This window comes from Vombatus ursinus, unplaced genomic scaffold, assembly GCF_900497805.2.
Source record: "Vombatus ursinus unplaced genomic scaffold, bare-nosed wombat genome assembly UNPS02014818.1, whole genome shotgun sequence".
Taxonomy (NCBI): domain Eukaryota; kingdom Metazoa; phylum Chordata; class Mammalia; order Diprotodontia; family Vombatidae; genus Vombatus; species Vombatus ursinus.
The window spans coordinates 58913738-58929930 of record NW_020954596.1 but is presented as its reverse complement, the minus strand read 5'-3'; the positions used below and the strand labels follow the sequence as shown (position 1 = coordinate 58929930).

Here is a 16193-nt window from a genome sequence, read left to right as displayed (position 1 = left end):
TTTCAGTTGAAAAATCTGTTTTTCAGATTTTTCAGATGTGCAAGTTACCACAGTAAATTTTTAAAAAATATCTTAAATAAAAAATTGACCCCCAAATGATCACAGCACCTGCCCCACCCATGCATTTAAAAGATCCTGAAAACGCAAACACAAAGAGAAATTCTAAAAATACTAAGGTACAGCCTGTACACAGTTTTTGAAATTATTAGTACTAAATAATTCTGTTGGACACACCCACATTTGTTAATGTCAATTCCCATTCATCTATGATTTCTTTTACTGCTTTCCACATCACTAAATTGAAATACAGCAAAAACACTGAGTACCCCAGAAATAGACTCCCATGGAGACTATAATAAATAGTAAGGAAAGGTAGAGCATGTTGTATTTTGTTAATTGTTGTCATCTAATTTTCCAGCACTAAAATTCTGTGTGATATCATGGAAAGCATGCTGGCCTTAAAGTAAGAAGCTCTCAATGTTGAGCTCTAACTCTGCACTATGCTTCCTCTGCAACTTTGGGGAGGTCACTTCATCCGGACTTGGAGATTCAACTGGAATGATCCATAAATTCCCTCCCATCTCTAACTTCCATGATCCTATTTAATTGGTTCATCATGGCACGTAACTGACCCTGCATTCTCAAAAATTATGCATACAGAACAAAAGGTTCTGGCAGGTCATACCAAGTTGGAAAGGTTTTCAATAAGGGCCTAGTGATACACTTCCAAGTCTATAGTCCAAGGAATAGACTAGCTAAATGTAAAGAGGATTATCAACCTATCCAAATCCTAAAAGCATTTATCTAGTAGCTCCAGGTCATAATGCTAACACCCTCCTCACCCCCCCCCCCCCCCCCCCCGCAAAAGGAGTTAATGCACCAAGTCCATGGTCTAGCTTTCCAACCTAGTCCTATCCTTATACTGTATTTGAAGACTACAATGGATGATCATATATTTGTTCTCACCATCACTCCTAACTATGCTACTCTGTGCAGTACACTCTCTTACCTAACCATAGCCTCCAGTCATCACACTCGCCATTCTCTGGCCTCACTCCCCACCATAAATAATCTTGACAACAGCTAACCACTTAAACCACACAGGTTAATTATCAAGCTCTTTGCCACCTTTGTGTATTGCTGCTCATATATATATATATGTATATATATATATATGTGTGTGTATATATATATATATGTGTGTGTATATATATATATATATATATATATATACTGCTGAAAGGCAACTAAGGAAATCAAACCCTGTGGCCTGGGTCTACTAAAATGGGTTAATCACAACTGAGCCCTTACTGTTGCATTGAAATCTTTCCATTCTTCACTAATTAGTTTTCTAATGCTTTCTCCACAATGGCTATTTCAGACATTCTTTCTTCAAGTTTCCAAAAATACCACCCCCACCCCTCAGTCTCATCACAGGGCCTGACCTGAGAAAAGATGCCATCCTCTGAGCTCCCTCTTCTATTGTATACCTCAAAATCTCTCAATATCATTCTCCAAATCACCTTTGCTCTAGGCTAAAAGCTAGCATCTCTTGCCAAGGGAATCCCCACCCCATTTTGCCTTTGATTCTATAATGTCCTATATCTTCCACATAGAGCTCATTCACCTCCCCCATCTCTCTCCAACAGACAATGTCCCCCTATTTACTTACTGGTTCCTTTCCTGTCCTCTACAAATATATCCGGGTCCCCTTAACTTCCAAAAATCTTTCACTTGGAACTACCATCCCCTCAGGCTTAGTTCTTCTCCCATTCACAGAAAAACATTAAAGAAAAAAAAAAAAAAAAAAGACCTACAATTGCCTTTACTACTTCTCTCCCTCCACTCATTTCTCGATCTCTTGCAAACCTCCATTCATTTTCTCTTTCCAAGGTTACCAATAAACTTTTGATGACTAAATCTGATGGTCTCTTCTCAGCTCTCATCCTTTTTTGACTCTGTGCACCTCCTGATACCCCATTCCCAAACATTCTCTACCCTAAGTTTTTCTCAAACAAAAAACTCCAGTTTTTTGTTGAATCCATCATTTCACATGGGTTCAAGTCTCTCTAGAATTTTTTTTTCTCCAATCTAGATTTCCATACTACTTTTATCCTGAGCTTAGTCTTTACATCAATTAATATCACCACCAACTACCTATTGTTGTCTCAGGCATTTCAAACTCAATGTCTCTTATCTTTCCCTTCAAATCATCTCTCTTATTAAATTTCCCTATTTCTGTCAAGCAAAGCCATCTTTCTAGTTATACAGGCTCAAAACTTCTGAGTTATTTGCCTCTCCTCTCTCATCTAATACAAAGTTACCAAGTCATGTCGATTCTACCCAACAACATTTTGCATCCATCCCATTTTCTCTACTCATAGGGTCACAACCACCTTAGTTCACCTCATTACCTTATACCTGTAAAACCTTGCAAAATCTCACCCTCCACATTGGTCCCCCTTAAGTCTCTCATCTCTTTAATTCATATTCCACACAGTTGCCAAGCAGGTATTTCCAAAGGACAGATCTGACCATGTACCTACTCCCTTTCCTAATAAGTTTCAGTGATTCCTACTGCATTTATGTACACTTATCCTACTTTTACAGATGACTCCTAGATCTATAGCTCCAACCCCAGTCCTCCTAAGCTCCTTCACCATTTGCCTATTGGGCATTTCCAACTCATGTTCACAGAACAGGAACTTCAAACCTGACATATTCAAAATAGAACTAATTGTACATCTCCTTAATCACACTCCTCCAAATTTCTCTCTTACAAATTTAGGGTCACTTCTTTAATCAGTTGCTAATACTTGCTGATTCCACCTACAAAATCTGTTTTGCATGTTTCTTTCTTACACTCACACAGTCACTATCTAATTCAGGCCATCATTTCTTGTATGGATTATTCCATTGCCTTCCTAAGTATGGACTTCTGTCTTCCAGGCTTTCCTCTCTTCAATCTATTTCCATACACTTACCAAAACAGTATTCCTAAAACACAAATTTCACTATATCACTGCTTAAGAACTTTCAGCAGAGTTTGGTAGCCTCAGGATACAAAACAAAATGTGAGTTAAGCATTTAAAGCCTGGTAACAACCTGAAAATAGCCTTTCTAGGCTTATTTCAAATCATTGCAACATACACCTCCTTCCCCACTCCCCAACTCTGTTCCAAGTGAAATGGCTTCCTTTTTTCCAAATCCAAAATTCATACTTATATAGGCCTATGGTTTTCACAAAATAAATCAGCCAACCAATTTTATTGTAATGTCAAACAATAGTTTGATTTATATGAGTAATTTCGTGTAAAGAAAATTACTAAGAAAGCACTTTCCAGTCTTTTACTGTTTCAAGCCTTATTACATTTTTCTTCACTTTGTGTACTCTTTAAACCAGCCAAATTTGGCATTACTGCTATTCCTCACAGATGACACTCTTATCTTTCAACCCATTCTTTTACTCAGATTCCATTACTGTAATATGTTCTACTCAACCCTCCCTCTTAAACTCCCTAATTTCTTCAAAACTCAGTTTAAACACTAAAGTTATAAAACATTCCTTGATTGTTCTTGGTTACCAGAGCTCCACTAGTCCTGTCTCCCCTCTCCAACTATCTTGTATTTATTTTATATGTACTTATATATGTTCATATGACGAAAGTCTCTTCCAAAGAATGTAAGTTCCTTGAGGGCAGGGACTCTTTCATTTTTGTCTTTGTACTCCTGGTCCCTAGAATAATACCTGTCACCTAGAAGATGATTAATAAATGGTCAATAGTTGTAATCTGCTTAGTAACACAGGAAACTAGCAGAAAAAAAAATTATGACATAATAGACCTAATAAGATATATTAAGAATGAAGTAAAAGTTACAATCAGCTATCATTTTAATCAATGGCTTTCCTTATATATAATAAAATATTCATTATCAGAGGAATGATAGATAACAAGAATCACCTGGAAGGGATCTAACGAGATATGTTTTTGAGTACAATTAGGAACACTTAAGTAAAAAAACAAACTCCTTACAAATCTGGATATGAGCTGCCTTCAAAGCCTTACTAATATTTTTCACATATTTTATTCTCTAGCTAACCTGGATTATTTATTATTTCCTGATCTTTTCCTAATCTTTAATACTTCTGCAAATGCACTAGCTGAAATAGACCTTAAAGACCATTTTTTCCAACTCTCTCACTTTCACAGAGGAGGAAATCATGGATCAAAGAGGAGAAGGGATTTGTTCTAGGTCACATTGGCTCATGGTAGAATCCAGGCCTTTCCTACTTCAATATAGTTCTTTTCATGCTAGAGCATTCTAAGTGAAAAACTAGTCATGAGCATCCTACTTTAGAAGTAAAAATATTATGAGGTGTTATTTTGACTAATGTTTATAATAGGCAGTATCAGTTAATTTATACAAGCCCAGTTTCTCACAAATGTAATTAAAGAACTAGTAGAAAAAGATGGAAAAGAATGTCTGATACGGCTGCTTTCAACCTATCAAATATATTCCCGGTCTCCATTTAAAAATAAGGATTTTCTTCTGGCAAAAATTCTTGATACCTAAAACAATTGTACATCAAGTGGTACATAAGAAAACCATATATGTATTATAAATTAATAATATTAAAGTCATGAAATATATAAACAATAAAATGGAAAACAGCAAAAGCTGTCATGATTGGTATGTAAAATTCTGGCACAGTAAGAAAAAGGAAATCCTGCCTTACTCTGTGAAATCATCTTGATTCTTTATGTTTTATTACCCAACAGAAGAACTGAATAAATGGGAACATGCTCTGTCTTTAGTTAGGGTAGACTAACTCTGCCTCATCTCTTTTTTTATTTGTATTCCCAGTGCAATCCCGTACCTGGCACATGGTAGGCAAATCAACAAATAAATGTTTATTGACTATTTTTTAACTAGAGTATCTTGTTCCTTTACAAACCCTTTTACATATTAGGCAAGTGACAATCAATTTTCTGTGCGTGTCTTTAAACTCTTAAATGGGAAAGGAAAAACATTTACTCATTTACACTGACTTTGAAAACTCTCAAAACACAGTTTCCAAGTACAGAGGACACAATATATTCGAAACTTCCTTCCTAGCTCAGCACTGCTAGCTAGAGACTTTGAAGTAAGGAAAAGATTCCTATACACATATATGTATTTTACTATGCTGATTTATAGATATATATGCTAAGTAGATATCCTAATACCTCTCTTTGTGTAGTAATAGAATTTTACTATGCTGATATATATATATATATATATCTACTTAGCATTATTATAATAAAATACAGAGAATGAAAATTTTAAGTCTAACAATTTATATCACTAAACTTGTAGTCAAACATCTTACAAGACAGTCCTACTCTGATGCTTCAACATGGTATGAAAGTAGATCTTCTAAGGCTATGCTAACAAATCAAAAATTCCTGAAGGTCCTTCAAAGCTAGAAAGTCTCTTAGTATGGTTGGAGACTATATGCTTGTTATCTGAGAGTGAAAGTAAGCAAACTAAGAGAGTACCATTAACAGAACATTGGCAACCTGGCGATTTTTAATTTTTTTTTTTGTCACAGAAACTCATGAAAAATTTAGTAAGGTATAGAGGAAATATCCACATCAATGGCATCACTGTTTCCTAAGTAATGAAACAAATAGTGAATTATAACAAGTGTCAGTCAGACAGTAGGAATAGGAGCGTATGTGTTGAAATCACAGTCCAAGAGTTGGGGTAGAAGAATAAAGATTCTTTTTAAGGGGAAAGGCTCTTATATTTTTTTTTCCTAATTCTCCCTCAAGTAGAGTTCTTTACACAATGAAGGCTTAATAAATGCTAATGAATCATCTTCTCAATCCCAATACATATCCCTATTGGTCAAAATGAACTAGAACTTCTGAGTGAATCTGAAAGATACACCTCATATGGTTAGCAACATTTTTAAGGTGATTAAATCACTTGATTGATACTCCATATCATTCAGGGCATTATATAAGCTATATCACAAAGTTAAAAGATTTTATTTTCCTTATTCATCAATGCCCTCAACTTCTGAAACTCAATGGCATTATTACAATGAATAGCAATCAAGTGTGATCACACACTAAAAAGGAAAGGGAAAAGGTTTTACTGGTCTCAAAAAGACCTAACAGCTATCAAGCCCAGAAATACAAGGCTTTACATATAACATTATTGAAAATAAAAAAGAAGCCAACTTTTGCATTTTATAATAAATATTTTTTAACTTAACAGAAAAATCACTTTCCAATGGAAATGCTTATAATAATGTGGTGCTTTTCCAATATGGCACACAAGCCATATCTACCATACATTTACGTTAGAGAAAGATCTAAGAATGAAGAATAATACAAAAGGCATTGTTTTCTAATCTAAGAAATAAGTTATTACCTTTTCAATTTTCTTGCTTCATTTTTAAAAAGCAGAAAAAAACCACATTTAATCAGAAAAAAGTTTAAGACAGTAACAGCATAATTTTAAGAATAAGACAATTAGATGTCTGCTTCTACAATTAGCATTGATAGTTATCTTTTAAATTCTTTTCTTATGTAGTCCCCCAAATAATGAGAGAATTATTTTATATTAAAGTGGACATCTATAGATTCTCATATATTAAAGACTCTAAATCCTATAATTATTTTTTCTAAAATTAGCTGAGAAATACAGTAATCAAAAAATCCTTTCTTGAATTCTATCTACCATTGTAATACTTCTATCTCTTTCATGTAAACATATATAATAGGGTCACTGATGAAGACAAAAGCATTAAATTGTTGAAATTAAAGGCATCTATGGCCCTAAGAAATTAAATTACTTATATTAGTTAAAAGAGAGAAATCAAAAATAGAAAAATTCTAAAGTATTCAAAACCAACATCTGAAGACTTCTAAACTAGCAAAACCATAATGTTTTTATCTTTCTTTCTTTCTTTTTTTGTTTAGGTTATTGGGGTTAAGTGATTTGCCTAGGGTCACACAGCTAGTTAGTGTCAAGTGTCTGAGGCTGGATTTGAACTCCGGTCCTCCTCACTCCAAGGCCAGAGTTCTATCCACTGTGCCACCGAGCTGCCCCCCCATAATATTTTTTTCAAATCACAATTTTCAATTGCCAACTACAACTTACAAAAGGTAACAAATACAGCTTCCTGTAAATAATGCAATAAAGTATCAAGAAAAACACAGATATTACTTTTTTGTCTGTTTAGGAAGGGACAAGAAAAGACAATTTAAGAAAACATGAAAAAAGAAAACTTCAAAGTGGCATCCATTTCAAAAGAGATTTTTAAGAGGATGTTTTATATATTAAATATTTGAATTTTTTTCTGTTAAATAGTACCAGTTAATTGAAGGTATGGACAGCACTTTTGTCTCTTCTATTGAGAGCAACATGGAGATGGCTGATTCCATTTTACTAATAGCTTTGATGAAGAGCTTTCAGTAACACAGTTAGAAGGTGCCAAAACCCCAGCCCTCAATGTTACTTGGAGATTTCTTAAAAGCATAGGTTGTTAAAGTAGTCTCTCTGAACAAGAGCATGTCATAAGACAGTCTGTTAAACAAAAGACTGAAAATAAACATGCAGAATTTCATGAAAACACATTTTGTATATATGCCTTGTTTCAAGAAGTGAATTTTATGACTTTCACAAATATAAAACATTTTCACCAAATTACAGTATCTTAAATAGTAGGTTTGATTAGATTATTTCTTTCAGAAAATAGCATCCCTATGTGTAGCAATTGCAACTGTGGTCCCACTGGTAAGTTATACAAACCTTCCTAAAGATCAGTAAACTTGTTAATGTTTTAATCAGGACCACTTCCTCTTCTGTCCTAGACTATATTTTAATAATCAAGATAAAGTGACCACCATAAACTTAATCTTCTTTTAATATTAATTCCATGAATACAAAGATCAATTTTATGCCTAACATACTTGGCACAGACATAAAAAAAAGTTTGGTCAAAAACACCAAGCCCCAACAATTAGATCCCTTCCTTGGGGGGAAAAAGTCTAAACTACCCAGAATTCTTGAGTATTTCCCTTCTGTCCTTGCACTGATCACAATTACCTCACTTTCCACATATTATATAATCTAGTATTACTTCAAAGGAACATTCCAAGGTAGAAACATTTTTATTCACCATGACATGAAACATTTTTAACTTTAAACCCTATTTACTATGTAACTGTCACACAACTAATTGATTCTCTCAAATAACCATATTTTCCTTTCTCCTCCATACTCTAATCTTAAGAAGTGAATCACAAAACAAAACAAAAAACTGCTAAGGGACTTATTCAAAACCAATTTCCAGAGTATGTAACTTGGGGACAACAAATATTTAACCTAACTTTCTATAACTATACAACTATGCAATAATGTAGAATGTTCAAAATGATGAATGCAAGGCACTGTAAGACCCTCAAAAGAATTTTCATTCTTTAGAGGAGAATGTACCAATAATACTTTTAGAATAGTTTTCAAGAGATAAAACAAAAGAGTAATTCTCCTTAATAAAAGTAAGCCATTCTGCAAACATTATGGTTAAAGTTTAACTTATAATTTTATTCTAATACAATGCTGGCCAACTAAATCAAATGATTTCCTATATAAGAATTATGATACAATTTGATGGCCATGCCATCAACTTCAGTATCATAACTAACATATGGTTACTCTGATCCTGACACATAGGATTTGGGCTAGGGCTATGGGTCCCATTTATCCTTGCTTCCTTTATTTCCAGATTCCCCATCTTTGCTTACTTCCCTTGACGGTTCCTTTCTCTTTCTGCCTCCCTTCTCAGACGACATTATTATGATTGTTGGTCTGAGAAACATGTATGGATGTTGGGTATTGTTGGCCAATGGGAATAAAGGTTACCTGAAGTAAATACAGAAATAGAACCATAGGCAATGTTAAATATCAAGGTATATGGCCATTAAGAAGCAATTTCTTCTATGCAAAGATCTATTCATTTGTAGATCTCCAGGAAAGAATAGTCACGAACCATAAATAACTGGGGTTTTTTTTTGAAGAGCAATGTTTTGAGATACAGTTTTAGTTTTATTAAAAATTGCTTGCTCCATGTATTCCAGTCCGAACGACCACAAAAGCAAAATTGGAATATAAAACTAATCCTTGAACAATGCTTTCTTTGCATTACTTTTCTCTTTGCTTTTGCACTTGACAAATGCAAAGAACACAGAAAACCTCTAATTTTTCAAAGAGATATGGTATAGTGTTTTAATGCTTCAATTGCAACCTGTAGCTCTCCACATCTTCTAATTTCTGAAAGACTATTGGGAATACAGATTTAAAACTGAAAGTGATATTTAAAATCATCTCGTCCACTTAATTTTACATAGGAGGAAACTGAGGCCCAGAAAGGTTAAATAACTTGCCCAAGGTCACAAAAACAGTAGCGAGATAGAGCTGGCATATGAACTCACTTCCTCTGATTCCAAATTCAGCCCACTTTCCACAGTAACATGTTACTTCCCTCTATAAAAGACTCAAAAAGATAAAGTAGACATATGGCTTCTTTGATGAGTGTCAAAAATTTCACCTGAGGCATGTAACTGCACTACAGCTATTTAGATAAAGTATAAAACCAGATAGTCAACTCTTAATTATTTATGTTAACAAATAAAATCTAGTAGCTCAGATAATCTAATATTATTAATACTTAGTTTTGAACTACATTATACATATTTCTCTATATTACACATTTATACTTAAATATTTTTGCAGTTACATCAGTAAAGCATAGAATGGTACTAAAACTACTTCGCATATCTTGATAAATACTGAGTGTACAGAAGGGGATGGCAATTTGGAGCTTTTAGGACTATAATTTTTAAAAATCTACAACAGACACAATTGATAGTTGACAAAACAAATAAAAAGAGTGTAGAAGAGGATTAGTTGACTTCTGTGAGTTGGCATCATATTTTTATTAACTATAAGTGTGATGGCCCTAGCAGACATCTGGAAGCTAGGAACACAATATTTAGGACATTTCTGTTTTTGCCAAATAACACCATTCTCCATGTTACAGAGATCCTGGATACTGCACAACCACAGAATAAGCAACTCTTTCCAGGAGTAGGTTGTACCACACCACCCACTTTCTGTTACAAACAACCAAAAGTGAAGAGAAACAAACAAACCATGGGCTAAGGTTACACAGGTGGAGCCTATAGCAGGAGTGCCAATGTTCTTTAAATATTATACCTTTTATTCTCAAATACAATTTAGGCATTTTAAATAAAGTTCGTTCATCATTCAAGAGCTTAATGAATATATACCTATCATCCTTACTTCTAATTCTTCTAAAATAAAAACGTAATTATCTTTTAAGCTAATTAGTTAAAAGTTATAAAGCTAAACTAATAGACCAGAGGCTAATAAAGCAGTTTATGAATTACACATGCCATCATATCTTCCTTTGTTCATTTTATCAATTTTTAGTATGTTCAAGGTCAAAGTCATGGGTTAACAATCCTTATGTAAGTGCTCTTCAACTGATGAATGGGTTGTATTCCTAAAGCTGCCTTTAAGCTAGTTGGTTTGGAAGGAGCATTTTCCCTTACAAACAATATTATAAATGTTAGTTAAAAGGAAGAACATTTTCTAGACATTCAACTCACATGAGGCAAAACTAAAGTTCATATCTAGCATCCTTTCACATTCTTGTGCTTGTAGTTTTTGAGGCCTTTAGTCCTTTATTTTGGTATCCCACTCAAGTCTGCTTTACTGTCCAAAGTGACTCACCTCTTCTCTTTCCCCAATCAAAATCCCTATTCTTCAGTGCAATTGCTTTTATCTGAGTGTTTCAAGGAAAGCAATCTGAACTAATTTAACAGATGACTAGATGTAACATCTAATCTTTTCAGAGGTATTTGTGTATTTAAGACATATGTTTGCTGACTACAAAGATACTTTAACTGGTAGGATTACAAAAAGGATGAGTGAAACTAAAGTTCAAACATTAAAGAGAACATATTTTGAAACAACAGTTATAACCATGAACAGGTGAGCTGTGCCACCATGGTCAACCTAAAACGATCTTGTTTTTTCATAGCCATTTCTCTCTCTACACTTCTAAACCCACCAGTTTCTTTAAATTCTCCATTAAAAACAAAAATAAAAAAGCAAACAAAAAAAAACAACCCCCCCCCCCAAAACTGGTCTCATCCAGCAGAGTTGCAGTACTATGGAAAGGTGGAACAGCTATTGATACATATGAGTCATTTCTATACACTGAGTTTTAGGATCCTAGCTAGTTGTCTTACAAAGGTACAAAGGGTAATAAATGAGAGGTCACTCAGTTTGATAATACTGAAAAAAACAAAGAACTCACAACACTTTCAGCAGACATTAGTAGCATCATTTTGGTAATATGAAGTGCAGCATACAATTACATAAGGATTACCACCTCCCTTATGATGAAAAAGATGGGTAAGAAAGGAGGTAAAACTTTAATCCACCAATCTTGTTACTTGTTAGTAGCTTTATTCAGAAGTTTGTTGGGGAGTGTACTGGGAGTGCAAATACAGTTGCTCAATTATTTGTGTATTTCAATGATCTGTGTTATTTTTTATGCCCATTGCTATAAATCCAAGAATGGACTTAAACCCATTAAAAAAAAGGACATCTTTTTGCTGTCCTATTTTTAAAAACTGAGTAAGAGTTTAGTAGAATACAGGAGAAGCCCCACAAAGTAAACTGAGTATGTAGTAAAAAAGAACAAACTCTGATATTTTCATAGGGCTTCTATAAACAGAATATAATCTTCTTTTGTCTCACTCAGATTATAAAAATGTCTCCTGAAAGGATTTTTAAAACAACTTTAAAAGTATATCTTGTTTGTTATATAAGCACATTTATATACATAGAATTAAATATATCTGGGGAGAATCAAGGCTGAACATAGGATTACAATTACAGTATAATTTCTAATTACATCATTTTCTCTTTTACTATACTATATAATGTTGCTGTGCTGAAACAACATGATTACACGATCAGTATGATACAATGAAGGAAAAGCTGGACCTGAAGTCAGGAAGCCTAGGTTCAAGTCTGGGTATTCACATATGCTGGCTATATGACCAAGTCAATCCATCTCTAATGGCCCAAGCAACTCTTTAATAGCCTAAGTTACAGCTGAGTTGCCAATATGAATCTCTGCAAGGAGTTTCCACACCATGGGGCTCCCCTAAACTGACTAAATCACAGGTAAGTGCTCAAACCTCTAAAAATATGTATTTTATATATATACACACACACACAAATATAAATATAAGTATCACACAAATATACATTACACATTTACATACAGGTATATATGTCATGTGCATGTATATAAATATAGATAAAAGACTTAGGTCTTCATTAAATCAATTTCACATGCACCATGTGTTGTACCATTACTGAAATCACTACTGAAATTATGGTACATTTTATATTCTCCCTGGAAGAAATAAAAAGAAGCACTTTTATACTGCTTTTCTTTTCCAGTAAGTTATATGTATTACTTACCTGGGGGGGGAATCAGAGGTGGAGCAGTGCTGACAGTTGGAGGAGGAGGAAGAAATGGAGGTGGTGGGAGATGAGTAGGAGGAGCTCCTGGAGGGAAAAATGGAGGTGGTTTGCTAAAATTGTTGTCTACTTCAGCAGCAGATCGTTCCGAAAGAACCTACAGGAATTAAGAATATTTGTATATATCTATGTAATTTTCATTTTCTAAAGATTAACTGTAATTAAAGTTTTATTTATTCTAGAAAGCAATGGAAAAAGACAACTGAATATCAATTGAGTTAAGGGACGGTTTTGGAACAAAGCTTAAAATATTCAGGTTAAAATTTCTTTTTTAATCATTAATTCTTTCTATATTAGAATGCATACACACACACAACCTTCGTTATCAGGTTCTATTCTGCTTAAAAAAAGTTAAGTCAGCAGGTGTTATTTATAAGAAACTATAAACTTAAAAGGGGAAAGTCCATTTAATATGTTGGTACCACATAAATACTAATGGTGTTAGGCACCAACTGTACACTCACAACGCAGTTATTAAACAGAATTGTTTCAGGAAAAGTACAGGCAATAACTGGGAGATGGGAGATCATTCTGCATTTCTGACAATATTCAATATCCCAGTAAAAGTAAGTTGTCCAGTAGAATGCAAACTCCTAGAAGGCATGAACTGTTTTCTCTTTGAAGGTGCAACATAGTGCCTGGCGTCGAGTAGGAACGTAGTTAAGTCTTTACTGAAGAGTAACAGGAGAAAGGAATAATCATTTCTCTAGCAGTGACTAAGTACCAGGCACTGTGTGAAGAGCTTTAGAAATACTTTATCATTTGATCCTCATCACAACCCTGCAAAGTATATGTTTTTACTACCTTCATTTTACTCCATCAGTTAAGGAAGCTGAAGACTGAGGTTAAGTGACTTGCCTATGATTACACAGCTACTAAGTGTCTGAGGCTAAATCTGAACGCAGGTTTTCCTGACACCAGGCCCAGCACTCTCTCCATTGCCCGACTAGCTCCCTCCATGGCAGAGTCACTAAGATCAATCAGTAGAAGTTACAGGGTCACTCACTCCCAGTTGTATTCCCAGTAACACACATTTAACTATGGACTAATCAATTTATATTAATGTTTTTAAAATTTTAAAAATAGGGACAAGTCTCACTTGCCTCAGATATGCAGTAAGGACTAAGTAGTATGTGCATTCAGACATCATCTAGACTAGTATCATCAAACTTGCTGAGCAATCCATATAAATCCTAGTGTATGGAACCAGACTGAAATGTAATTGGGAAATGCTTAAACAAAATAAATAAAAATAAGACACAAAATAGATAGTGTTAATTTACTGTTTTCTAAGTCAATATGGGGCCATTTCTATTTGTTTGCCACTAATAATTAGACCAACTTTCTCATTTTACAGATGAAGAAACTGAGGCCCTGAGGTATGAAATGAATTTTGTCTAAAGTCGTAAAGACAAAACCAGAATCAAGAATGAGACTTCTGACTCCAAATGAATGTGCAAATCAGTAAAAACGCACATATTAAGCACTTGGACACACTATGCTAAGCACTCGGGATAAAAATACAAATTCCTGTCCTCAAGCAACTTATGTTCTACATTACAGATCTAATGTCCTTCCCACAGTGCAACACTTATTTAAAAAATTACAGAGCCAGGCATGGCTGTTAGAAGATTTAACAATCTTTTCAAACATTCTCATTTTTATGTAATTTCTTTATTTCCTTTTCTTTTGTGTGTATGTGGGGATGGGGGGAAAGAAGGAGGCAACTGGGGTTAAGTGACTTGCCCAGAGTCACATATAATAGCCCAAGTACCACTTAATGGTTATTTTTTTGGGCCTGGGTAGCTCAGAGTGAATGTATACAGTAACTACTTCTCTTTTGGCCAGAAAGAACCCTGAGGGTCTCCCCCTCCCAGTTTTGTTTTTTTTTTAATTGAAGGGACTACCCATGGCTCACTTTTTTAAAAATTTCTTTTATTTTTTTTTGTTTATTTAGTATTTTATTTTTCTCCAGTTATATGTAAAAACAATTTATAACAGTCCTTTTTAAAACTTTTGCGTTCCAAATTCTATTCCCTGCCCTTTCCCCTGCCCCCAGCATGTAGGTTATACATGTTTAGTCATGTAAAACATTTCCGTAACAGTCATATTGTGAAAGAAAACAAACAAAAAAACCCTGAAGGAAAATAAATTAAAAAAAGCATGCTTCGATCTATATTCAGAGACCATCAATTTTTCCTCTGGGGATGGCATTTTTCATCATAAGTCTTTCAGAGCTGTCCTGGATCATTCTGAGACCAGCTAAGTCATTCACAGCTGATCATCTTACAATATTGCTATACCTTTGTATGTAGTACACTCACTCTGCACCAGTCTTAGCTCACTTTTTTTAAAATTAATTTTAGTTTTCAACATTCACTTACACAAGATTTTGAGTTCCAAATTTTCTCCCCATCTTGCCCCTCCCCCTAGCCCAAGACAGCATGCATTCTGAATACCCCTTCCCCTAATCAGCCCTCCCTTCCCTTACCAACTGTTCTTATCCCCTTCCCCTTCCATTTTCCTGTAGGGCAGGACAGATTTCTATACCCCATTGCCTGTATATCTTATTTCCCAGTTGCATGTGAAAACAATTTTTAACATTTGTTTTTAAAACTTTGGGTTCCAAATTTTCTCCCTTCCTCCCTCCCCACCCATCCTCATTGAGAAGGCAAGCAACTCTATACAGGTTATACATGTATAGTCATGTAAAACACTTCCATCGTAGTCATGCTGTGAAAAACTAACCATATTTCCCTTCATCCTATCCTGTCCCCCGTTTATTCTATTCTCTCTTCTTACCCTGTCCCTCCTCAGAACTGTTTGCTTCTGAATACCCTCTCCCCCAATATGCCCTACTCTCTACCATCCCCCTCACCTTATCCTCTTACCCCCTATTTTCCTGTAGGGTAAGATAGATTTCCACACTCAACTGAGTGTGTATGTTATCCCCTCCTTAAGCCAAATCCAATGAAAGTAAGACTTATTCATTCCCTCTCACCTCCCCACCTCTTCCACTCCACTGTAAAAGCTTTTTCTTTCCTCTTTTATGTGAGATAATTTACCCCATTCTACCTCTACCTTTCTCCTTCCCCTAGTATAATCCTCTCTCACCCCTTAATTTTATTTTTTAGATATCATCCCTTCATATTCAACTCACCCTGTGCCCTCTGTATATATATATCAATCACTCCTTCATCTTCAACTCACCCTGTGCCCTCTATTTATCTATCTCTATATACATATAATTTTTTTCCTCTCCAACTACCCTAATGCTGACAAAGGTCTCATGTTCATGAGTTACAAGTATCATCTTTCCAGGTAGGAATCTAAACAGTTCAACCTTAATAAGTCCCTTATGATTTCTCTTTCCTGTTTACCTTTTCATGCTTCTCTTGAGTCTTGAATTCGAAAGTTGAATTTTCTATTCAGCTCTGGTCTTTTCATCAAGAATGCTTCAAAGTCCTCTATTTCACTGATTTTTTTTCCCCCTAGAGGATTATAATCAGTTTTGCTGGGTAGGTGATTCTTGGTTGTAATCCTATCTCCTT

General features: G+C 34.6%; 1 protein-coding gene across 4 annotated transcripts in view; it reads right to left on the bottom strand.

Annotated features, from left to right (window-relative positions):
- The window catches only part of FIP1L1 (factor interacting with PAPOLA and CPSF1), a 105160-nt gene that overhangs the window by 32616 nt on the left and 56351 nt on the right, over positions 1-16193 (bottom strand). For all 4 annotated transcript variants that reach the window (XM_027836020.1, XM_027836021.1, XM_027836023.1 and 1 more), the window contains one exon: positions 12583-12739. In XM_027836020.1, coding sequence (XP_027691821.1) covers positions 12583-12739 — 157 coding nt within the window. The remainder of the gene's footprint in view (positions 1-12582; positions 12740-16193) is intronic.